This window comes from Perognathus longimembris, chromosome 16 (assembly GCF_023159225.1).
Source record: "Perognathus longimembris pacificus isolate PPM17 chromosome 16, ASM2315922v1, whole genome shotgun sequence".
Taxonomy (NCBI): Eukaryota; Metazoa; Chordata; class Mammalia; order Rodentia; family Heteromyidae; genus Perognathus; species Perognathus longimembris.
Window position 1 is genome coordinate 34,536,303 of NC_063176.1, and position 26,790 is coordinate 34,563,092.

The 26,790-nt window shown below is 41.8% G+C and overlaps 1 protein-coding gene across 1 annotated transcript; it reads right to left on the reverse strand.

Moving 5' to 3' along the window:
* Positions 1–5,024: 5,024 nt before the first annotated feature.
* Shisa3 (shisa family member 3) lies at positions 5,025–9,519 on the reverse strand. Its single transcript, XM_048364224.1, has 2 exons — positions 8,824–9,519; positions 5,025–6,362 (listed from the first exon to the last, which is right to left on the reverse strand). Exons 1-2 carry the CDS (start codon positions 9,098–9,100, stop codon positions 5,923–5,925), a joined length of 717 nt encoding a protein of 238 aa, XP_048220181.1. The 5' UTR covers positions 9,101–9,519; the 3' UTR covers positions 5,025–5,922.
* Between the last annotated feature and the right edge of the window lie 17,271 nt (positions 9,520–26,790).

Genomic DNA, 26,790 nt, shown 5'->3' on the forward strand with positions numbered 1-26,790 from the left:
GGCAGAATTTGGGAAGATCAAACTTCAAGACCAACCTGGACAAAATGTTAAGAAGATCCCTATCTCAACCAATAAAAAGCTGGGTGTAGTCTTATTCTCTGTCAACTACATGGAAAGTGTTACTAGGAAGGTCTAGGTGCAGGCTTGACAGAGCATCAATGTAAGACACTACTCCAAATCTATAAGCACAGTAGGCTGAGAATGTGGCTCAAACTAGTAGCATGCCTGAGTTCAAACCCGGTACTGCTGCCCCCCGCCACCCGGTGCCACCCAAAAAAAAGTACTTTGTTAAAGTGAAATCAATGAAATTGTGGTTTGGTAAATTGCTAGAAGATTCATTTACAAGCAGGCACTAAAGGAGCAATGTGAGAAGCATCTGATTTTATTATGGGGCCACTTGTGTTCAGCTGTCTGGCATCCCTTTGGCGTCTCCCACTCTTTCAGGGACAACAAATTGTGTCTCCATACTAAGCACAACAAGACAATTATAGAGAAGTTGACTTTGAATCACACCATAATTTTCACACTCAGTGCCCTCCTCTTAAAGCCAGCACTGTGTTTATATGAACACACTAATTAAGATACCTTCTGAGGCTGGGAATATGGCCAAGTGGCAAGAGTGCTTGTCTCGTATACATGAAGCCCTGGGTTCAATTCCCCAGCACCACATATATAGGAAACGGCCAGAAGTGGCGCTGTGGCTCAAGTGGCAGAGTGCTAGCCTTGAGCACAAAGAAGCCAGGGACAGTGCTCAGGCCCTGAGTCCAAGACCCAGGACTGGCAAAAAAAAAAAAAACATACCTTCTATTACTACTATAAGGAAACAGCCCACTTGAAATACATCCCCATAAATTCAATACACTACCCCCATTTAATGTTTATTTTTGTACACTTATGGAATCCGTAACCTCAAACTTCCATTTCAGTATCCAGTCACCTCACAGTAATGAAGAAAGGTCTTCCTTACCTGAATAATTGCACAAGTAGACTAATAAAAATAGTTGGAAAATATGAAGTACTTCGTAACATTCAGTCTTGCTTACTTTCAAGTACAAACTATGAAACCCGCAATTGAATAAAAAACCTCTATCAGAAAAATTTCATTAATAAAGAATGTTTAATCATAGTTTTTAAGTAACCATGTACAGATAAAATATGTTAACAGTTTTTTCCCTTTATAGTTTATGAAGAATTTACATGCATGCAAATTCTTATTTTTCCTGAACATTGCTAAATAAACTATGTGAAAGTCATCTGATCCCAACCAAATGTTATATATCAGATTCCTTTCTTTTTTGTTATCTCATTACAGAGAGAAAAATTCCCTGTGGATTTAAATCTACCTGGTAAAAACCTTTATTTTACAAATGGGAAAAATAAACAAACTGTTATAAGTGTCCCAAAGTCATTCCTCTTTTAGTGACAGAGCCTAAAAATGAATTGCAACACTATGGCTCAAAATTCATACTAAATCATCTTCTGGTGTCTCTCATATGTTAAGGGAGACACATTTATCATCAACTGTTTCTCCTAATGGTTCATTTCATGTTTCCCTAACACCACACAAACTCTACTTATCTACTGCAATCTCCTAGCATCTATAGGTTATGTATCATGTTAAACGTTTAACCATTTCCCCCCATAGATTTTCTGAGTCCATTGGATTATATGTCCAGAGAACATTAGGTTTTCTAGGCCTAATGTCATAAAGAATAGAGAGCTGCAAAGCAGATCCCCTGAACAATAACTGAATTCTATTTGGGCTGTACTGTTATGGTTTGTTGTTTAACCATTTTGCTTTGTTTCCTTTGTCTACCAAAGAGGTTGTAACCCTCTAAGTATAGATTGAAAAAAGACTGATACAGTTCATGATGCTTAATAAATGTTATCCAGGGACTGGAATAAGTACCTTCCAAAACAAAATTCTATTCTTCACAATAAACATATTTTGATTGTGTTGAGACTCAAATTCTTTGTGAAAGCAATAAAATCTTCAATCAGACAAGTTTCTACTGTACTTAGCAGTTTGTTGTGAGCATGTGCTTGGGAATTTCAAGTGACCCAATTGGACCTTTGCTGTCTAATCTGAAATGCAGCTATCATTCTGGGACTGTTCCCTATAAAATCCATCAAGATTCCTTGCATTTCTTATATGTATGACAACTTTGGTGTTCAAGAGCTCCACTCAGGGGTTGGGAATGTGGCCTAGTGGTAGAGTGCTTGCCTTGCATGCATGAAGCCCTGGGTTCAATTCTCAGCACCACACATATAAATAAATAAATAAAGCCAGAAGTGGTGCTGTAGCTCAAGTGGTAGAGCGATAGCCTTGAGCAAAGAAGCCAGGGACAGTGCTCAGGCCCTGAGTCCAAGCCCCAGCACTGTCAAAAAAAAAAAAAAAAAAAAAAAAAAGAGCTCCAGTCAGCCCCTGTGTGTTTCTCTACCTCCCTACTTCTTCTGGATTGCCAGAGGAATATTCCAGAACATTCCTGGTTCTTTTATTAGAGTCATCAGTACTTCCTGTCAGAAGTCTTCTTTCCCCCAAAGCCCCTTCTTTCTCTCCTCTGCTCCACCCAAACTCCACTTATCTCTCAAAACTCAGGCCCAAAATCAGCCCCACCAAGTTGACTTAGCACCTGTTATCTACATTGCCAGGTATCCAGCATCCCACTGTGCACGCGTCATCACCATGATTATCTATAGTGCATAGTACATGCTAAGTATTGGTTTATGGCCTCATTTCCCCTTGCCTGACTGTAAAGCTCTCAGAGAACAGGAAAGGTAACATGCCTTTTAATAAAGTTCCTGTAAAACTCATCTCAAGGATTTGTTGTCATGCCTGTGCCCATAGTGGACAGTGGCTTCTCCATTGGGAACCACATTTCATTCATCTTGATGCTCTCAACATCTCACAAAATACCTGATCCATACATAAGGAACAGGACTCTTAAGGCTCATTGATTGAGACAATGTCTAGAAATCTGGATATGTTACCTGAAAATTAGCTTAGCTTCCAGAAAAAAGACACACATGTATGTGGGGATATGATTTGACTTGGTGTCATTAAATGCCAGGCTACAATGAGGTACAACATAGCTCCCTGATCTCAAGCAATAAATGACCAGTTAACTTGATTGATGAGAACATTCTACTAAAGCAGGAAAATTTGCAGGCATGAGCTCTCCTTGAAATCATTAGTCTGTCATTAGCATTAGTCTGTCCAACGGACAACTAGCTCTTCTCTTAAGGAATGGCAAATAAAGGTACAGCCATAAGAGAAACCTGACAACCTGCATGAATCTCAGCAGGGGGAGTTTTACCCTCTGGAGAACACTATAGAACTGGGTAGGAAATTGTTGTTAGAAAGACTGGGAGATAGAGGCCTGTGTGCACCCCACATTCATTGTGAGAATCTTTCTAAGCAATGGAGTCCTCTGTCAGCAGACCTGCTCTCCACCAACAAGACTTTACAGTGTCCTACCTAGGAATGGGGGGAGTGGGCTTCCTGCTTGACTGAGAAAGTAATTTTTGCCTTGTCTTAGTTGACACTGAATTTTCCAGGTGTACAATGACAGGGAACATCAAATGAAAAACAAACTTAGCTTTGAAAAATTACTACTCACAGCAACAATGCAACTGTGTGAGTTTCCCATCTCATAAACCTGCATCTGTCTGGAACTGGAGTCATCACCTGACTGATTCTGCATAACAGGTTAGCATCTGTGTCTTTCATTAAGTCCACCCAAGCTGTCACACTATGTTTAAAGCAACCTTCCTTTTCTTTCTCCTAGTTCATCAGAGCATTACATTGCCTTTTAAAAATTATGAGTATCCTGCATTACTTTTTCTATGAATTCTGTTTTAAGCCATTAAAGGGATGTTACAAAATAAGGAAAGTTCATGGCCTCCAACAGGAATTCACCACCTTGAAGACCAGCACTCTTGCTTTGGAAATCTCCGGTGGATTTTGAACTTGACGTATTATCAAATGCCTGTCACCTTAGCACTGGAAAGGCTGCAGCAAGCGTTCCCCTGATGTATGATGTTTGCATACCAACTCCAGTAATAAGTAGCTGCGAGCCTCCTGTGGTAGGTTAGAACACTCTTATGTGCCTCTGTTTCCAAATCTGTAAAATAGAAATTACAATAACTCCCTATTGAGGGTCGCTCAGAGGTTTAAGTGAGTTAATAATACATGCAGGTACTTAAAGGTGTGTGTGTCTCATAGAAAAGCTCTAGAGAGGTTAACCTCAAATTAGAGAAGGAACAGCATAAAGACTAAACCAATAAAATCAGCCAGACATTACAGGAGTATGTGCTAGAGCAGGCTCACAAACATTTATACTTTTACACTCAGTTTCTTTCATTATTTTGAGTTAGCTGGGCTACCTAGAAGGCAGCCCCATGTTAGCTATGGGAGAAAGCCCTCTAGAAGTCAGTACCCCTCTATGGCTTCCTGGAAAGAGTGTAATGACTTTCTAAGGGTTTCCCCCGATGGAAGATAAAACATGAAACCAATCAGCTTTTGGGGGCCCAAATTCTACCTTATCGTAAAACTCCTGAGGGTAACCTATGACAGATAGTTCAGTAAGCTGGGTTTCCAAGCCACCTTAGTGGATCTAGGTGAGAAAATTGAAAAGAGATAGGCCAGGTGATGAAGACCAGGCAGGAGGCTGGAAAATGGTGGGTGCCCTCTATCCCCCTGCCATGAAGGGCTCATGACCAGTGCTGTCTTCTGTATATTACAAGAAGCCAGAAGTCTTGATTCTTATAAGAAATGTCCAGATGTTTAAAATCTACAGGCCAAATGACACTTTTAAGGGTTGTATGCAAGCCACAGTCTGCGATCGCTATAAAAATTTATCGCCTTGCTGCTTTCACAAGCCCTGATGCAGAAAATATTCCCTTCTAATTTCAGAGTAAGAAGTGTGTGTTAAGTAAAGACATTTATTTTTATTGAATGGATGGCAAAGAATTACCAGTAAGAGGATAAAACCAAGTATTCTGATTTTAAATCTACAAGAGAGTTCATGAAAACATAGAGCACTTTATTTTTTCTAACCCACCAGGAAATGTGTGTAAATACATGGCCATCAGACATGGAATTCAGTGGTACTTGCCATTCATAATCTTAGATGGTTCTACCAATAGCTGAACTTTAAGCATCACAGTTATTAACATTAAAAATTACAGTGTGACCACTAAATAATTAGTACCGTCAACGTGGTAAATACATTAAATTACAATTCTTTACATTTATACATTACTCATTTTACAATCAAGTGTTTTAAGACAAAAAATCTGCAATAAATATTCCCTCAGATGTGTGGGGAAATGATTTTTATATAGAATCTGTGTTACAATGAATGTCTTAAAACTTTAAAGTTCTGATGTGGCTACTGAAATATTGTATTCTGAAAAGAGGAAACTCTTAAACAAAATTCAGTTATTAGTTTAGAAAGTAGATGTTCTTATCATACTAATATTACTCATGGTTAGGCTACTCTCAGAATTATAAATAGGTGGCTCACTGTCCCCAAAAGTTTATTTAATAGTTAGTTTTTAAGTGAGCCTTTACAATTACTATTAGGTATTTTGCTTCCATATTTTTGAATATACTTGTATTATAACTCAATAAACACAGGAAACAGAGGAACTTGGAGGCCTTTTCTAGGCAGTAAAACTGAATTGTCCCCACAATTCTGACAGCCAATTGCAAATAGAAAGTCAAATTGCCACATATTTTGAATAAAAATAGCATAAATTGCAATGTAATGGGCATCATGTTTGCAAAGCTAGACTTTTTGTGTTGGAGCCAGGAACCTTAAGAACTGAACAGGACATCTAGCATACTGTTGCACAGAAATTTCCTCAGAATTGAGTGCGGCCACAGCATCTGTCTCACAGATTGGTTTCCATGGCCTGTCAACTGGAACTGAAGTCTGGACAGCTTTTCCCAGGCAGTGGGGGCTCCTGTTGGAGGGGGTAAGCAAAATACTGGGGTGACACCAGAAAACCAGATGGCTGGGTCAGGTGTATTGGGTGGCTGGTGGTATATGGTGGGGGTGAGGAAGGTACCAGGCAGCCTGGCTCAGCCCTGGCAAAGGAGAATCTGCGGATGGAGCCACCTGTGGAGCTGGAGCTGGTGGCTGTGCTGGACTGTCTGGACGGTGCTCTGAGGCTCGTGGAAGTCAAGATCATGGGCAAGGTCTCTGTCTGATAGCTGCGGAGTGAGAATCGGATTGGCTGCTGCGAAGGCTCCTTGGGTCTCAAACAGGTGCAACAATAAATAGCCACTAAAGAGCCCAGGATGATGAAGGCAATGAAGATGGAGCCGACGATCAGGAAGGGGACGTAGACAGGCTCTAAAAGGCAAAAGCAGACAATCGCAGATGCTTGGATCAGGGTTTCCTAATTTCCAGACTCCGCTTGGGTAGTTTAGGGGTGAAAGGTAGAAGGCTCTTTTTACCACTCTTGTCAACTCAACTTTTCAAAGCTCATTACTGCTAATCTCCAAAATGCAACTGTAATGATTGAATGTTCATGCTACTTCTAGCAGGGAGAAAGCAAACTGATCCTGTAGCCTCTGGTAGCAATTAGCCATCTTATTGCACATCTGGAAGTCGGAATAGAACAGAATCTTTCCTCCTGTTCATGAGCTGGAGGAACAGGGTGAGTTTCAGGGGTCACTATAACCCTGGGTTTAAATCCAAGTTTTAGTAGTTTTATCACAGTAGGGCGCTTAGGACTTTGACCCATCTCTTAAGTTGACAATCCATCTCCTGTCCTAGAATCTCCAATCTAACCAGAGAACTGGGCTATTGAGACCCCCAGGATTTTACGAGCTCTAGAAAGAGCTGTATAAAGAAATCCACAGTGGGCCCTAATTTACCACATCTCCTACTGCATCACAACTTGTCAGCTGTAGTTGTTTCTTTCCAGCAATCATTTGGGATGCCACTCCAACTGCCACACCTCTGTCTCTGCATTCCCACCCAAAGCCTGGCAAAGTCAAGCTGGAGTTTTGATAATGATGCAATTCTTGATGTTGGTGGCCCAGACTTTTCCTAGCAGCATCTCTCAGCCAGAGGAGAGTTCATGTTCCTTATCTGTCTCCAAGGTAGACATAAAATCTGCCACCCAAGAGTCATCATAAGCAGTTGTTCAGGTCCATCCCTCCACCCCCTCCAGAGCCATGTGAGGATACAACCTCCAGCTTGGATGTCATATTTGGAAAGCCTACATGCTCAAGGCCTTACAGTGTGCCTGACTTATTTTTATCTTTACCCAATTTAATTCTCATGGAGACTCTGTGGGACAGACAACTCTCTTTTCCTGGTGTGGAAATCTATCAGCTTTTTTGTTTTGTTTGTTTTGTTTTGTTTTGTTTTAGTGATTCCTTTCCCAAGGAAGCAGCCATGATGGGACAGGTAACTATCAATCATCTTGGCCTCCTAAGGGCCAGGTGTTCAGCGACCTTCTTTCCCATGCTAGTAGAACTGAAGTGAAAAGACCAGCAAAGGTGAAGGCGAGCAGCACTCCGAGCAGGGTGCTGATATTCATACACAGAACTAAGCAACACAGTAACTCCTCTGAGAGCAATATGCCTGTTTGCAATTGAGTGAGTGAGCAAGCTGCCCCTTTCCTTGGGAATCCCGGGGTGAGAAGGTGGTATACCCACCAGATAGGAACCAGCTTCCCAAGACAAACAAGCGGGGGGTTCCCAGGACCAAGATGGCCTGGAAGTCCCTACTTTCCACTGGGCAGCTTTTTTTTTAATCCAGAAACTACCTCCCAAATTACTCCAGATAAGAAACTTTGACAAGACCCCCCCCCCCAATTAAATCCAGGAGCATTTAATGGTGCAATGAGAAAAGGCAGGCTGCACTTCCTCTGGATTTGGGGGTTCAGGGACACCATTAGCCATTGCCCCACTTTCTCCAGTCTTTTCCCTGAATCTTTTGCAGTCCTCCACAAGGCCTGTGCTGCGCTCTGGGGTACCCAGGAGCCAGCAACTTCTCCAGCATCTCCGATTTCCAGGCCATAAAACCATCACCTCGAAGGCTAAAAGGTTTCCCTGGTGTTTGGATTCAGGTGGAAAACTTTTTTTCCAAGGTGCAAATTTCCTCTGCTAGGGTCCTGATTTATTCAGCTCTTAAGTGAGCGGAAATTTGACCCATATTTTCCGACGTGAGAATAGGGGGTGAGGAAGCCCCTGCGACCCTGGTTTCTAAATCTCCCCCCTCCCAGACCTGGGTACTTCTGAAATCCATGACAATGGGGTGTGATGGAGAGGGCAACTCACTGCAGAGAAATGAAAGGAAGCCAGGAGAGTGGGACCACCACTTAGAAAAGCCACCAAAGAGACGAAAGGAAAAGTAGATAAGAGTGGCTGAAGTTCCTTAGCCCCAAAGCTCATCTTTGCCAGAGGTGAACTCTTGGCAAAGGTGCACCCTCTCCTCCGCCTCCATCCGCACTTTCCGGGCAGATTCTAGCAAGAAGCGCCATGGGGTGCAATGGGGACATGGGGAGCCTTAAGAACCCAAAGCTGCCCCTGTCCCGTGGCTCTTAGCTTCAGCTGTCCTCCCCAGAGCCAACAGGCAGGCGTCAGCCGGGCCATCCTTTGCAAACCCTTCCTGAGGCTGCCTACAGGAGACCGCGTGTGCCGCGTGGGGAGCCAGATCGTAAAGGAGTGAGGGAGTCCCCCTCACCTGAAATGCGACCGACCACCCACTCTTCCCCTGATTCCGCTACCCAGCTGCGTCCCCTCTGCGCATAGACCCCCGCGGGGGCACGAGGGTCTTCCCCCTCGGATCCCGCACTTACGCGCTGTGATGCCGGGGTGCTCCAGTTCGCCTCGATCGTTGGTGCAGCCGCCCTGCTCTAGCCTGGCGTCGGCCGCGGCACAGCAGTAGCGGAGCGCACAGGAGCCGCAGCAGATGGTGGCATCCAGCGTGTCAAAGTCCTCCGGGCACTGGAAACCCTCGTGGTAGTTTCCCTGCACGTCCACCCAGCCGTGGCAGTACTCCCCGGGCTGCTGCGCGCCCGCGAGGTCCCAGCGCAGCCAGCCCACGAGGAAGCAGAGCGCCAGCAGCGCCCCCATCGCCCTAGGACGCCCGGGGCGGCAGGGAGGGGCGCACGGCTGGAGATCCAAGGGCTGAGCCCGGGATCGTGGGCACCCGGGATCCCAAGGCACGGAGCAAGCGGCTCCCACGTGGGTTAAGAGGGGCCGGGGAGACCCGAGGTCAGCATGGTGCGCGGGGGCGACCTGGAGACGGCGCGCGGGAGGCGCCCGCGGAGGGGCTGCTGGGGCTGCCGCTGCCGCCCTCGGCCCGGCTCATTGCGCTCCAGGCGCCAGGGGAGCCCCGAGTCCCCCGCCACCAGGGCCGCGCAACGACCACTTAGGGCTGTCACCAGGTCCCAGGTGGAACCCAATGGAAGAACTGGCTCCCCACGTGTGGGGGCCCCCGCTACTCAGCTCCCACCCCTGTCTGTCATCGGAGCAAAAGACACAGCCCGGGAGCGGCCGAGGACTTGAGACCGCCGGTGGCTGACAGCTCTGCGCCCGCCGCTGGCTTTAAAAGGGAAGAGGGAGGAGGAGACAGCGAGGGTTAGGAAAGAGTCCGCCCTCCAGGGCGCAGCGGAGCGCAGCCAGGGTGCGGGTGCCCCCCCCCCCCCGCTTCATCTCGCGCCCCCACCACGTGGCTCCCCACCTGAGCGATCACCTCCACCCCTGCCCTCCACCCTACTTCGGGAAGAGCCCTGAAAATTCTGCAGAGGGAAGGAGAGGACCCTCCGATTCCTGCATCTGTCCACGCGCGTTGGCTCGCGAGTGGACACGCAGCTTTGCTTTTATGGATTTTTATTTTAATTTAAGAAAACAGGCACGGAGGCTGAGGTTTGTTGAGTCGTCCGTTTTATGTGGCACAGACCGAGTGAGATTCACTCCTCCCACCCTGACTCTGAGGAGTGGGTTTGGATAACATGATTTTTTTAAGGGGATCGCCAACATTCGCACCGAACTTCCCATCCCATTTTCACTTTGCCACAAGTGTAAACAAGGGCTCAGTCTCTGTCGCCGCACCCCCCCCCCACCGTTCCCATCCGTAAATGGGGTGAAGAATTGTAGGTCACCTCCGCCACTCAAAGTCAGCTTGCAAAAACCTCAAAGAGTGAGACTCCTCCGCTCACCCCCTCCGCGCGGGCAAAGGAAATAAAAGAACAAAATTAATGACAATTGAGCAGATCTGAACTTCTGTGGGGGCAACGAAACACATTCATTTCAGTGATGTGTCCCCAGTGTGCTATTTTCGGGAGGGGGAGCACTGCTGCTTTGGAGGGGTAAGGGCCTTGTGAAACTGGTGTTATGTGAAACCTGGACGAAAGTTGAGAATTTATTTTTACTGCAGCCTGCACTTCCTCTCGTCGTGTATCGGTATGTGCGCGCGCCTCGTATCTCTGCCGATTTGTCAAACACGCTGAATACCCGTGTCATTGATTTAGATGTTGGCAAGTAGAGCGACACAAAAGAAACAAAGCAGACAGAGCCCCAGCAACACAAGTGCACAGTGGAGAGTATTCGTTACACCCACCGCTGCCTGATTGTCACATTTGCTTCAAGAAAAGAAAAGAAAAAAACTTTTGTTTAACACACAATAAAACGATTCCTTTTTTAAAAATCCAAATTACATTCTAAGTAAAGAATGACTTCTGACTCCTCAACTTAAATACTGAGATTGCCATTTGCTTATGACTATAAAAACAAATAACCCAACATGGCAGACACATGAAGAAGGACTGTGTAAATTTTAACGTCATTGCAGTCCTAAAATATATATACTTCTTGGGAAAATAGTAAGCTAATCAGCTATTTAAAACTAAAGTAAGATTGGGCAAACAAATAATGGGATGGTTTTCTTGAGTTCAGGAACTTCAGCATATGTAAGTTTTAATTTTGTTTGTTTTGCAGAAATTACTTGGGTACTGTGTTTTTATTTACCAAAATGTTCTTACCAGTCTGAAAGGTTACTTTAAAAAACAAAAGTTAGCCAAGCACTTGGGTAAGTGGGTAGGGGGCTTATGCATGTAATCCTATAGCTATTTCAGAGGCTGAGATCTGAGGCTCACAGTTAGAAGATGGGACAGCAAAGTCCACAAAACTTTTATCTCCAACTACAAGTAAAAGCCAGAATTGTAACTGTGGCTCAAGTGGCATGGTAGAGCCCCAGTCTTGAGTGAAAAAGCTAAAAAGACCTGCCAAGATCTTGAGTTCAAATCCCAGCACTCTCTTCTCTCTCTCTCTCCCTCTCTCTCTCTCTCTCTCCCTCCCTCTCTCTCTCTCTCTCTCACGTTGGCTTAAAAAAAAAGAAACATTGTTTGGATTATGAATACATCCTGAGCAATAAAGGGGGAAAGTCTTTTAAAACCGCAGTTTAAAAAAAAATGGTGAGATACAATGATCATAATAAGATGGTAGAATTCAAAGATATGCTCACTGCTAATAACTTTCCCAGAACCACACCTCCTAATTATTTAGAATAATTTCATTACAGCACAACTGTACAATACTGTACAGCAGCTATAGCTACCTTTGCTATTCCCCCAGGGGTCAGGTTTCTCTCATTATCCAGCTGTTCTTTGATAGCATTAATATTTTAAGGAGTGATTTGCTGGCACTCACCTCCATTAATTACATTCTCCATGCCACAATGGGGTTCTTTATCCTTAGAACACCAGCCATAAGTAATTTCCTCATTCAAACCCCTGTCTATTTGACTTATTTGGAGAACATTTTACACTATTTAGTTGGATGATCTTTATGAATAGAAAATAACCAAACCTCCAAATTAGCTGATATTCCAAATTGTGGGATCATACTTTCTATAAGATCTTAATCCAGAGTGATTTATAACCATTGTAATAATGCCCCCCCCAGGGGAAATATGTGTCTAATTTCTTTTGTTAAAGAAAAAGAAAATTTCCTCAACGTTTACATTGCAAACTTTAACTACCAAGAATAAGACTATTTATATCGTCTTTTAAGTTTATGAACATCCAAAGTGTCTATTGTTTTATTATTGCTTAGATAATAAAAGAAGTGTTTAAAGTCCTCAGAGATTAGCTTCCAGGGAAAGTTCATGGAACTAAAAGATAAAAATCTCTATTATCTGAAGTATTATGTTGAGGTTTTTACATATGTCGTGTGTGTGTGTGTGTGTGTGTGTGTGTGTGTGTGTCCATTCAGTCTTGGAGCTTGAACTCAGGGTCTGGGCACTGTCCTTGAGCTCCTTTTGCTCAAGGCTAGCACTCTACCACTTGAGCCACAGCGCACTTTCAGTTTCCTGTTTATGTACAAAATCAAACCCAGGACTTCATGCATGCTAGACAAGCATTCTACCACCAAGCCACAGTCACAGCAATGCCATATTTTTTGTATGTCTCAACTAATAGAATTCCATATTTTGATGAAGAACACAATCATAAGAGATCATTTGTCCAACCACCTCACTCTTGTGACTCTGCCTTTAGGAAATTCACTAAGAAATGAGTTAAATGATATGAAATCTGAGATTTGCTTTAATAACACTAGAGAAATGGGGAGGAAGAGACAGAGAAAGAAAGGAGGCAAGTAAGAAGGTAAAAGAAGAGGAGAAAGAGATGCGAAGATGGAATACATAAAAATACAAAATGACTGGCAAAATATTGATACTTGTAACTGGGAAAAAGGAACTTGTATCATGAGATGCATTCCATTTTATGCATGAATAAATTTGGATAATTTTATAGTACTTGAGGGGAAGTGTGCAGATTGAACCCAGGGCCTTGCAGATGCTAAATATATGTTGCATCACTGAGCTATACCTTGAACTCTATAATTACTTTTTAATCTACAGGGCTCACTACCATAACCTCTTGAAGTAAGTACTTCACCATATTTTTAAATATTTGTTTTGCTGACTTTTCTCTGTTTTATATTCTTTGGAGCAGAGTGATGAGAGAAAAGCAAACAGCAGGGAAATAAAAAAAGACAACATGGATATATCATAAAGCGAGGAGGCCCAAAGAATAGTAAGATAAATTGAAGAGAAAGCCAAACCAAAAAAAATGCCTTTAAAAAGGCAAGAGGATGATTCACTTTGGGAATGGAAATGTGTTTCAACTCATTTGCATTGGACCCAGAGACAACATGAAAAAAAATCTCAACGCTTTCTTAAGTCATTCCCTGGAATAATTTGTTATCACTAACTTTAATTACTTTCTAGTGACTTAATGGATTCTCTTCTTTGGGTCACTCACCATAGACCTTTTCTTCTACACCCATGTTAGTCTGAATTATGATACTGAAAGATACTCTTTCTTCCCTCAAATTTGCTTTAGCACTTATTTCGCACCATGTGAGAATAGTGCCAGGTGCCAAGAAGTGTAGAAATACAACTCTCACACACAGGCAACTTGGCCCGCTACCAGCCCCCTCTTTCCAAAGCATTGACTCTCCTCACTGTCTTCATTGATAAAAAGAAGGGATTAGGCATAGAGCCTTTAGTATCTATTGGATTCACTTAGGATCATGTTAAATCACAAGTTTTGATTCATAGCACCTATCTCGAGGCCAAGGTTCTGCATTTCTATCAAGCTCCCAGTTGGTGCAGTGATGCTGAGCCAAGGAGCATCCTCTGAGCCCCTCTGGCTCTCCTCTGCCCTTGTCTTTACCCACACGGAAAGGAGTAAAGAGAGCTAGAGGCACATGCCCATCGAAGCCTTGAAGGATTGCTGTAAGAATGGTACATAAAACACAAACTCCAGCCCAGAACTAGAGTTCCACAACTGGTAGGTTTTATTACTCCCCCCCACCAGCAGCTGATTAGAATCTACAGTTGAATGATTATGACAAGGTTCCTGCTGACCAAAATAGTCTTATTCCCTGATTAATTTGAGTAGATTATTTACAGTTTCCCATCATTCATTCCCTTATTCATTAAATAGGCCCATTCATAACCACAGGCAATTGAAGGTTGATTATTCATATTTGGAGTTGTTCTCCTGAGAGAACTAGCTAGGAGAGAGGAGGAGAAGAGTAGGGGGTCAGATGACCAGAACATAAGGACATTCCCTACTGGATAGACCTTATTTCAGCTGGATTTCTCTACAGTAGAGCCTCAAGCACAGGTGGGCATTTAATAAGTATCTGATTAGTCTGTGATTCCATATTATGTCAGTAGAGATGTAATTTATTAACCTGGGCCCCTGGCATCCTGCCAGTGAATGTATAATAGAATGACATTTTTCATGAAGAAATATAAATTAAATTAATTGGCATCCATATTTAATTGAAACTTCCTTGACAGTAGATGGATTCTCCCCCCAACACCACCCCTTTCTCAGCAAGGGGCATTTCCTTCGGAGTGCTCTGAGACTGAATAGAGGCCAGCCCCAATTCCTGGGGCTCCCAAAGGAGCTGGCTTGCAGCAGGACTTAGACCCACAGGAAAAGTGAATTGACGCTGGAAAATGGTAAGATGCTGCTCAGAAGTCCTGTGTTCTTTTCTAGAAGAAAAATAAAACACAGAGGATTCCTGTCTTACTTCTGCCTTCTTATTCTCCTCACTTTTACTAGCCACGATAGAATATTTTGAAAGTTTGCAGGTCACTGTTAAAATTTAGAAATCACATATAATTATTTTGGAAATGCTTAGGTAATTGCTGTCAATAAAGGTATCTCTTTTTTTCCTTTTATTTTCCATTTCCAGCAGTCTATTTATTTAACTCCATGTGTAACATAAGCAGCCAGTGAGGCAGAAGTCTTGATTTCACCTTGTGGGTCGAATAAGTTTTCTCTGTCTCAGCAATGCAGAATGTACACTTGACTTTGTCTCGTACATACCTACTGTGAGATATTTAACGGACATAGCAAACATAATAAGTGTAACAGATATAATCAAATAGGCAGTGCAGAAATGGAAGTGAGTGTTGTGGACTCTGTCAGCAAATAGCCAACAGTACTATCTTCATAAATAGCACCACCAGTAATGAAACCTAGCACTCATTTGTGTCCTGCAGTTTCATTCTGCTTTCCATGCTCTGCCCTTTGATTTTGTTCAGTCATTCTGTAACCACTCCTTCTTCACACTCCTCCATAACTATTTATAATTAAACTAATTAAATTATTTATATTTAAATATATTAACTTCATAAATAAAGTCACCCTTGACATCTTTGGTGGCTTCTCCACTTGAACTGAGCTACCATGTTTTGTCTATCTACAGCACTATTCTAATTTAGTATGGCAAAAACTAGAATTCAGTAGTTCTTTAGTTTACACTCTTCCCTTGTCTTTTTGTTTATTTTGTTTGTTTTTTGCCAGTCCTGGGGCTTGAACTCAGGGCCTGAGCAATGTCTCTGGCTTCTTTTTGCTCAAGGCTAGCACTCTACCTCTTGAGCCATAACTCCACTTCCAACTTTTTCAATTTATGTGGTACTGGGGAATTGAACCCAGGGTTTCATGCATTCAAGGCAAGCTCTCTACCACTAAGCCATATTCGCAGTCCCCCTGTCCCTTGTCTTTTTAAAAATAGCAAAATATGGACTGGGAATGTGGCTTAGCAGTAGAGTGCTTGCCTTGTATGCATGAAGCCCTGGGTTCGATTCCTCAGCACCACATAAACAGAAAAAAACAGAAGTGGCGCTGTGGCTCAAGAGGTGAAGTGCTAGCCTTGAGCAAAATGAAGCCAGAACAGTGTTCAGGCCCTGAGACCAAGCCCCAAGATGGGCAAAAAAGACAAGTAAAATGTTTGGCGTTAAATTTATTTTATTGATAAGAAAATGATTACACAGCCCTCAGGACCTCTATATACTTAGTTGCTATATACTTAGTATCTTTATACCTTCCTTCATTTTTCTCCTTGTCTGAGCTGAACACCCATTTTGATAATAGCACCTCACTGTTATAAGTCATCACATGTTAGAATGGTCAAGAAATCAATCTAAAAAGAAGCCAGAGCCCCACCCCAGCCCACCCAATTCCAAGGCACCTCACACACAGAAAGGCTGCTTGATTTCCTAATACACACACACACACACACACACACACACACACACACACATTTTTATTTTTTATTTTTGCCAGTCCTGGGCCTTAAAATCAGGGCCTGAGCACTGTCCTTGGCTTCTTTTTGCTCAAGGCTAACACTCTGCCACTTGATCCACAGCGCCACTTCTGGCCATTTTCTATATATGTGGTGCTGGGGAATCGAACCCAGGGCTTCACGTACACAAGGCGAGCACTCTTGCCACTAGGCCATATTCCAAGTGATTTCCTAATACTTTATACTGGGCATGTACGTCATTATATGTGTTGTTCTTCATGGTATGTGAAATGTCTTTCTTACTGAGCAGCATGATAGAAATGTTTCAGTGACACTGTATCAAAACATTTGAATGGAGAACAAATATTGAATTTAGCACATTTCCATTTGTATGTTCTCAGAGAAGACTATTTTTGTAACTGATTTTGTCTTTACCTCAGTAGCATATCTGGGAAAGGTGGCTAGGACTCATGCTTAGAATTAAAGAAATTGATTAAGTATATATCTGGTTCGTTTAAGTTGGCTACCTTGGAAGTATTTATTCTACTTGTTCCAAGTTCATCTCTATCACAGGTGGACGGGGACTGCTGGGACATCCCTTAGAGTACAGGAGTTGACTACAGCTTCCCTCACCATGAGTGGGCGGGACCTGGAAGGCACCTCTGCTCCCTAGCTCCTCAAGATTGCTTGTTGCAAGGCCTGACCCAGCTTCCGAGAAGAGTCCACTGACAAAGCCTAAGCCTTGCAAGCCCTTGTTTTACTTTCTAAGCTATGCTTAGTAGGAAGGGACTACAAGCCTTCTGAACTAGGCCCACCCAAGCTACCACTGTGCTGTGACTATTTCTATCCTGTGAAAACCTCGGCCTCAGACTTAGTACGCAAAGGGGCATTGGCTTCTGGTCACTGCTACTGAGTAAACCACCCTGAGCATGGTGACTTGGCCCACCAACGCAGTCAGTTGTCTTTCATGTTCCTCCACATAGCATGAGGGACCTCTCACCAGTGTCCCCAACACCCACCAACCCAGACAGCTTCCAAAATGCTAACTCACTTCTTCTCATTGCCTCTCAAATTTCTACCCCTTCTATTACTCATCTCTACTGGGGTGGGCAGGAGCAAGATGTGTCTTTTCTCCAAGGTCATGAGCATCCCTTACCTTCTTTCTTTACTAAGGACTTCCTTTAACATCATGAGCCCAAACTCACATAGGCATCATTCTAAAGACGTGAAGGGGAATATAAGTAAGTGTTTAAGTACTCAGGTTTCCAAAGCCATTGTCTCACTATGAATATCACAGTTTAGAGATACTTGAATGTATTCTCCAAGAGAACACATGTTGGGTTTTTTCCCCCCAAAACTAGAGTTTGAACTCAAAGTCTCAGGCTTGCTAGTCAGATGCTGCATCACTTGAACTATGGCTCTAGCCCTAGTTCTCACATGTTGAAATCTATTCCAGATTGTGAAGAATTGAAAGGCTAGAAACTTAAGTTTGATGTTTGAAGTTGGGCCTGTAGGGAGTAATGAAGTCATCAGTGTCGAGCCCCATGATTAAATGCTGGTGGTTTTATAAGAAGAGAAAGAGAGACAAGAACATGTGCACATGTGCACACACATACACACATGCACTCACATACACACACTCACACTCACCTATATGATATGGAATATCTGAACTACCCCAGGACTGTGCCAGCAAGAAGGTTATTGTTCAGGACGCTCAATATAACATGGCTCTGAGCCATGAGCCAAAAGAAATCTTTTATTGTTTTATGTATTGTCTTAAAGCAGTTGTACAAAGGAGTTGTCATTGAACAAGGCAGTTTATGGATATGATGTGTCTTGATCAACATCACCCCTTTTACCATTCTCACGCATCCCTTCCACCCACTTTTCTTCATTTTGAAGGGTATACATTGAATTTTGGACTGTATTCTATCCCCTTCTTCTCTTCATTTGTTCAAATTTCTTTTACTTATCAAATACCCAGAACCATAGACTTTATTATAATAACAAAAATGGGCTAATGCAATTATTTTTTTTTAAAACATTCTATATCAGTATTCAAAATGTGTCTATTAAGCCATTCTTTCCTTTTCTCCCTGCCTCAGCAAATTCTGATTACTTTGGTTGACTAGGGAAAAGTAGACAAAAATTGAAATACATTATTTAAAATTTTGACAAGTTTTAAGAACACTATCCTTTTGAAAGGATAAATTATAGTCATCTTTGTTAAAACATGTTGTATTCAACTTGAGTATTTTATTCAAGTACTTATAAATACTGAGTCTTTAGCCAGGCACCAGTGGCTCACACCTGTAATCCTAGCTACTCAGGAGGCTCAGATCTGAGGACCACAGTTCAAAGCCAGCTCGGACAGGAAAGTCCCTGTAAGACTCTCTAATAGGCCACCAGAAAAGCAGAAGTGATGCTGTGGCTAAACTGGTAGAGCATTAACCTTGAGCTGAAGAGCTCAGGGACAGTTGTGGTCATTTTGAGTGATATCCTCTCAGATTTACAAAACACATTCAAGTAACTGTTGAGAACAAGAACCACGATCTCTGTGTCATGATCCCAAAGCCAGGCTTCGGAGTTCCTTTCCTTGTTCAACAATGGTTGACAATGGTGAGCTCATAGAGAACCTCTGAATAAAGACCAGATCAAAAACAGAGGAGAAGGTGACATTCGACGGGCCTTGTGAAGCCTTCATCTTTATTATCTGGACAGTATTGGGTTTTTTTTTTGGCCAGTTCTGGGCCTTGGACTCAGGGCCTGAGCACTGTCCCTGGCTTCTTCCCGCTCAAGGCTAGCAGTCTGCCACTTGAGCCACAGCGCCGCTTCTGGCCGTTTTCTGTATATGTGGTGCTGGGGAATCGAACCTAGGGCCTCGTGTATCCGAGGCAGGCACTCTTGCCACTAGGCTATATCCCCAGCCCCTGGACAGTATTCTTGACAGAGCTGTGCTCCATAGAAAGATAATTGTGAATTATTGTCCATATGCTTTTATTAATCCCATAAGAGAAAAGTGGACACATAAGTGGCATGGAAGGCATAATCCAAATTCTGAGATCTAGATCTGATTCGTTAGCATCAGGGCCACAAAGGAATACACTGAGTCATTCATAAAAGTTTGGTCATCAGACATACACGATCTGCTTAAGAAAAATGTATATGATGCAATCAGGAAATGTTCCAGTTCAAATAATTAAAGCATTTGCTATTTGGCTATTTTAGAATAGCTATCTGGAACCTTTGAGTATGCAAAACAACGCATGCTCAGTGGGGCTGGCATAGTTCTGTTTTGCTATAAAATTACTTCTGGGAGATTTGTCACCATCACTCAGAGTGCGGGATTTGCAAGAGTCATTTATGACTGTGTGTGTGAGGTTAGATACAACTAAATTCTATAAAACACTATTTTTATTACCCAACAAAAATTCCAACTAAATAAACTAATGTGTGAAATATAATTTCTCACCAGAATTACACTGGCCATTAGACTCCTAGCCATCACTCATTTTCACATTACATAATTTAAGCTAATTGAATGAAAATATTCTAACTTTGATGGTAGAGTTAGACCCCAGAGATTTCATTATAAGAAAGAAAAATAAGTTATTCACATAAGAAATGCTCTTTTTCAGAGAACTTCATATGAAATAGTTATAACTAGTCAACATTGGACTTTTGATTCACTAAAACTAATTTTGTGATCACTGTTTAATTTATATCCAGTTAGGTTGTTTTCGTAGGTTTTAAAAAAGAGATTCTAGCCAGGTTTGGTAGTATATGCCTGTTATCTCAGAATTTTGAAGGATGGTATAGGCTAGAGGATCATGAATTCTATGAATCTATAAATTCTAGGCTACAAAACAAGGCATTGACTGGAGAGTGACAAAGAGGAAGAGAGAGAGAGAGAGAGAGAGAGAGAATATGTCATCTGATATTAAATTCAGAAAATGGTCATTGACTTACCATCACTTTCTTTGATGTAGAAGTTCCTCCTGAATCACACTTAAGTTCTTACTGCATTCTAGATGCTATAGTGTTCATCATGTGTTCCTTGTTTCATCAGTACATCATCCCTCTGAGAAGACTTAGAATGTAAAGCCCAAGGCATATGCCTAAATGTAAATAACTCTACACTCATATCCCCTTGAGTTGCCTGCTCACTGTAAGTCCTCTGAATGATGAAAACAGGAAAATATTTAAGTGATTACATTTATTTGTGCAATGTAAAATTTTCTGCTTTTACTCAGTGCAACACAATTTCACATTTAATATATTGATAAACTTCAACTTGAAGATGTCAAGCCCTCCCACAGTTTTTAAGTCTCTTAAGAGATTTATAGTAAGCTAAAGAATTAGGCCTCTCAGATAGGCCTCCACATTAAACATAACACACACCTCCACCTGGCTTACAGTCATACCCATGATGGAGGAGGGGGCATAGTTCCATACTCTCATCTTTTTAAATTAGAAATCTCGGACTACAAGGATCACAACTTAATTAAGCATTCACCCTTGGTTAGTTTTTTCTGCAATTAAAATTTTTTTTCAGTAATAGATTGGTTACATGATATATTAAGATTGACTTTGGGGATTTCTTCTTTCATTCTCACTTGTGTAATGATCAGCTCTTGCTAAATGTTATGGGTTGAAAAACTAATTGGCCTCTGTAGCAGAGTGATTACATAGGTAGGAGAATATGCAGACTCTGAGCTGTGGGATCTGGTAATGTATAGCTAGAAAGACACTGTATTGCCCTAGATGAGGGAAGATAATTTTCTGCATGCTCAGAAGTACTCACTGGAGCCACACACCCTGCCCTTTATGTCGGCATTTTGTTTTTGAGATAAGGTCTAGCTAACATTGCTCTGGTTGATCTCTAAGGCAAGCTCCTCCCTCCTTCAAGACATACTGAATGTCTTGGATTATAAGTGTTCACTATCATGCTTCAAAAGATATAGTTCTGTGTGTGTGTGTGTGTGTGTGTGTGTGTGTGTGTGTGTGTGCATTAGGACTTGAACTCAAGGACTGGACACTTTACCTTAATTATTTTTTAAATCAAGGTTGGCACTCTAAATCACTTGAGGTCCACTTCTGGGTTTTTGATGGTTACTTGGAGGTAAGAGTCTCATGGACTTTCCAACCAAGGCTGACTTCAAATCTCAATCCATAGATCTCAGCCTCCTAAGTAGCTAGGATTACAGGTGTGAGCCGTCCGTGTCTCATTTTCTTAAACTTTTTTTTTTTTTTTTGCCAGTCCTGGGCCTTGGACTCAGGGCCTGAGCACTGTCCCTGGCTTCTTTTTGCTCAAGGCTAGCACTCTGCCACTTGAGCCACAGCGCCACTTCTGGATGTTTTCTTTATATGTGGTGCTGAGGAATCGAACCCAGGGCTTCAGGTATACGAGGCAAGCACTCTTGCCACTAGGCCATACTCCCAGTCCCTCTTTCACTTTTCTTTAAATCAACCTCATCTCCTTTCCTTTCAAGGTCAAACCTATGGAAAGACCTAAGAAAGAATTTAGATATGTGTAGTAAGCAAATACATATGCACATACTTTAATAATTCAAGTATAAAAGTTGAAGTAGCAAAGTATTCCTCCGGGGTTCCTGTCTATCTCTAATTAGCCCTTAAATTACAAACCTATTGTCAGAGCAATGTCGTGTAAAGCTGTGTGGGAAACGGCATGGTGCCATCTGTTGGTGAGTTTTCAGGTATTGCTAGTCTCTAGCACTTTAAATGAGATTATCCTCATTCAATTATGTTTCAAGAATTTATACCAATACTATTAAGACAAATAAGATGAAAAATCAAGCCAGGAGCCATTGGCTCACACCTGTAATCCTACCTACTCAGGAGGCTAAGATCTGAGGATCATGGTTCAAAGCCAACCTGGGCAGGAAAGAACCAGAAAACTGGAAGTGGCACTGTGGTTCAAGTGGTAGAACACTAGCCTTGAGCTGAAGAGCCCAGGAACAGTGCCCAGGCCCAGAGTTCAAGACCCATGAAAGAATAAAACAAAAGATGAAAAACAAAATTTTATTACAAGAAGAGTGAGTGACATTTATGTTCTGTTCCATAATGCTAGAATTTCACAGACTTGATCAGTTGCATTCTGTATTTTAGGGAACTTCAATATATTAATCCATTATGTTAAGTCACTTTAGTTACCCTAAAACAATTATTTATAAAATTTTATCACAATAATGTAAGCTCAACCAGGTAGAAATACTTATTAACATTCCTTAATTCTGGTTAAATAAAATCACAGTCATCCTACTAGCTAGAACAACAATTAGCTTTAATAGCTAAATCTATTTTTTAAATCTTTTTCTTGAACCTCCATTCTTTGACACGTCCATTATTCAGTTCCTCTGCCAGGTAAAACTTCCTATAAGAATAGTCTATAACTAATCTTGTGTGTGCACTCACCCATGTGTGTTCATGCACACCTCGACCTTCACCCACACAATGACAGCATCACAGCTTCCGTGTTGCTAAATCAGATGTGAGCTTCCCCCTGACACAAGAACTCACCTCTCAACAGCTGCCAGTCCAGTTGTTCCTTCTGTTTAATACGAGATTTTCCAGTTGGTTTACAGAACAGCTCCCTCTCCTGTAGCTTCTCTGTGAGGCTACTTCTTTGAAGACCCCTTTGTAAACTCTACATAATAGAAGACCCCACAGGTCCAGTCCTCAGATGATCCTTATATCCTGCACTTCCTCTTGCTGTAGATGAGCTCTCATTCAAGCTATATACAGAAATTTTAGCTTCCTGGTGGATGTTTTTGGAAAAACACCATAAAAAAGAAACAAGTAAAATTAGTTTTAATTATATTTATATATATATACATATATATACACACATATACATCCTGTATATTAAAAGAGCTATTATTTTAATTTGATGTCGTTATTAAAAACTGTTGTTGAGATACTTTTTTTTTTTGCCAGTCGGCAGGCTTGGACTCAGGGCCTGAGCACTGTCCCTGGCTTCCTCTTGCTCAAGGCTAGCACTCTACCACTTGAGCCACAGTGCCTCTTCTGGCTTTTTCTATATATATGGTGCTGAGAAATTGAACCCAGGGCTTCATGTATACGAGGTAAGTACTTTACCACCAGGCCATATTCCCAGCCCTGAGATACTTTTTAATTCACTTAAATTATTAAGTCTTTGAACTCTAATGTCTATTTCATGTTTATAGTTTCCTTCCATTCACAGCCTGTCTCGTCTCTTCAGGAGAAATGCTTGATCTCTATTTCAATTTTAAAATGCTTGCAGTATGATTTTCCAAACATACCTAAAAGTTTCCCAGCAATTGAAATATCAGTCCTGACATTTAATTTAAAGTGACATGAAGGTCAGATGCTGGTGCCTCATGCCTATAATCCTAACTACTTGGGAGGTTGAGATGTTGAGATATGAGAATCACAGTTCAAGGCCAACCCTAGCAGGAAAGTGTAAAAGACTATTATCACAATTAACCACCAAAAAGCCAGAAGTGGAACTGTTGCTCCAGTGGTAGAGTGCTAGTCTTGATTGAAAAATTGAACGGACAACACCCAGGCCCAAAGTTCAAGCCCCAGAACCAACACACACACACACACACACACACACACACACACACACACACACTCACCAGTTACTGTGAAACTGATTGATCTGGAATACAGTGGGAGATCCACTCTAAATTCCCTCATTATTTCCCAGCATTTTTTAAAGTTAACAAATTCAGGGAATTTAATTCAAAATTATCAGAAAGTTTGATATATTGATTTCTATTGCCCTTCGAAATTTACTCTATGTGAAATATAAAGAAACTGCATTAACTAGACATGTAAAAAATTGCAAGTCTAAACCTTGTATATACATTTCTTTTCCACCAAAAAGTAATTTACACAAAACACAAACATAAACAACATCTGTGTATAGCTCCAGTAATATATTAAGTGACAATGATCTTCTATTACACCAAAAAGGTACATATGTGTTGGAAATATCCATTTGCATAGAATTTGGAGGGAAAATACACATTTTTCCAATGGGAATTACCCCAATGTGTCTTAAACTATGTAAACATGCCCTAGATACATCAGAGTGGTATTTGTGAAATATCACACATGTTCTGAGCTTACCCACACAATTAGGGTAGTATGCCTTTAAAAATGGAATGATTCTCTGAGTACACAAAGACACATAAACATACAACTCACTTACTCACAGGAAAATCAAAGTTCAGATGTGAATATAGTGCTTGTGTAGCTCCTTCTTTGAGCATTTTTATCAACCTTTCCTGAAATAAAACATGGTATCTTTTGCTACTGGCACAGATGATACTGTATTTCTTATACACTCTCTGAACCCCAGGAGCTGAGTATCTTGCTCATCCAGATTCCTGAGGCTTGTGTAAAGGACATAGGAGGAGGGAGAGAAGGAAGGGGAGGAGGAAGAGGAGCTAGTCTTATCTTTTCCAAAGTCTCATTCATCCCCTCATTTAGCAATGGTATCAGTCTTCAAAGGTGAGGTTACTCCTTACCTCGATAAGTACTTTAAACTGATTTTCTCCATTCCATCCATGTCCTCTTTACCTACCCTGTTGTGCAAATCACCAACACTCTTTTTTTTCTTTGCAGATTGCCTTCTTGGAAAAAGGAGGATGCAATCCTCTTAAGTTGAAAGTATAAAATCTGAAGTGCTATGGTCTTGGACTCAAGGGAAGCTTATGCTGCTAAAGTCTCAACCTTTTTATAGTAAGATACAAAGGCTCATACAGTACATATTTGCTGTTACAAGTGGTGGCGGGGGGGGGGGGGTGACTGGGAATGTGATTTAGTGTTAGAGTGCTTGCCTAGCATGCGAGGAGCCATAGGTTTGATTCCTCAGTACCACACAAACAGAAAAAGGCAGAAGTGGTGCTCTGGCTAAAGTGGTAGAGTGCTAGAGCACAGAAAGGCTCAGGGACAGAGCTCAGGCCCTGAGTTGAAGCCCCAAAACCAGAAAAAAAAAAAAAAGCGTGTGTGTGTGTGTGTGTGTGTGTGTTGGTACTGGCCTCACTGTCTTTCCTTTGCATTTTTGCTCAAGGCTGGCACTTTAACACTTGAGCTACACCTCCACTTTCAGCTTTTTGGTAGGGTAACTGGAGATAGGAGTCTCACGTCTCTCCTGCCCAGGCTGGGTTGGAACCATAATCCTCAGATCTCAGCCTCCTGAGTAGCTAGGATTGTAGGCATGAACCTAACAAGTCATTAGCACAAAATCTGTATGTGTGAGGAAAAGGATCTTGGCCCAGCCTGCCACACCCACTGGGTTTCACAGGCTCACAAATCACCTTATGCGCAGAGCTCAGCGCATAGCCAGTGCATCAGGTTTCCTCTGCCTTGGACTTATGCAGACTTTCTATGTTTCCAGAGTCCTCCCGCTGACTCTTGGCATTACCCCCTTCTTTTGCATCATGAAGTGAGTGACAGAGCAGGGCTACAGAGCCATGGAGGACCCTGGGGCCCTGTGATGGACTGGACTTGTGCGCAGATGAGCCTGATAGGTGTGCTGTCTGATCTCAGCAAGCCCAGGCATGCACTGGTCTTTTCTCTAGATATTATTTATGCCCTTTGACCTTGACTGTATTGTGCTATAATCTGTCCTTCTGCAAAGCCTGACTACCTAATATAACACATAGAAACAACTGAGTGACCACTTATATCACATTGAAATTGCATCAATTACCAGAAATGTCTCTGTTCTAGATAACACCATTTAAAAAAATTCTGCTAGATGAGGTAGCATATACCTGTAGGCCCAGTTACTCATGAGACAAAACAAGAAAATCTGTTAAATCAGGGGTTTGAGGCCAGACTGGACAACATAGTGAGACTTCATTTGGAAAATACAACAACAGCAAGAGCAATGACAATAATAATCAACACTTCCAATTACAATATGGCATGTCATTGACTGAACTCAGGGCCTTGAGTTCTTACTCTACTTTTCTGATAGATTTCTCTCTACTTTGAGCCATACCTCCAGTTCCAGCTTTTTATTTTTTTGTCTGCTTAATTGAAGGTAAGAGTCTCAGATTTATTTGCCTGGGCAGGCTTCAAGTCATGATGCTCAGATCTCAGCCTCTTAAGAATGAGCTACCAGAGCCCAACTCATGTTGTTGATTTCAAGATACATTTAACCTCATAAATATTAAAATGTGAAAATAGTGTTTGATCTAGAATCCATGAGATATGACATTATCATAAGTAGATTGGATAGGAATGCATAAAAAGATATTTCTTATGCCTTTTCTGACTAGATAGGAAAAATGTTATGGATGCAGAAATGAATTTTGCTATCAGTATGCATGAATTTTTAAATGTCATCCTTAAATCCTCTCGAAACTATCCCTATGAGGCCATGTTCCACAGTCACCCACTGTTACTTTCCATACTCCATTTGGTGACTGGCTTTTGGTACTTTCCACATCTAATGTCCTTTGAACATATTTTATTTAAATAATATATAATCTTCCTTCTATTTCAATGGCATTCAAAGATCACAGTCTCATTTGAAAAGATGATCCCTTGAAGTAAATGCAAGGCACGAGATGACACGATTTTTCTTCTAGTGTTTGAATTTTCCTTCACTACACAGTTAAACCAAGGAATTCAGCCTTAGGTTCAGGCCTCGAGACAAAGTAGACAGGACCCTCCATCTTCTTTTC

Bases quoted from the DNA above. Each gene is read 5' to 3' on its own strand.
- Shisa3 (XM_048364224.1), bottom strand. From the start codon at position 9,100: ATGGGGGCGCTGCTGGCGCTCTGCTTCCTCGTGGGCTGGCTGCGCTGG. The intron at 6,363-8,823 runs GTAAGTGCGGGA...TTTGCCTTTTAG, and splicing joins GCACCCCGGCATCACAGCGC to AGCCTGTCTACGTCCCCTTC.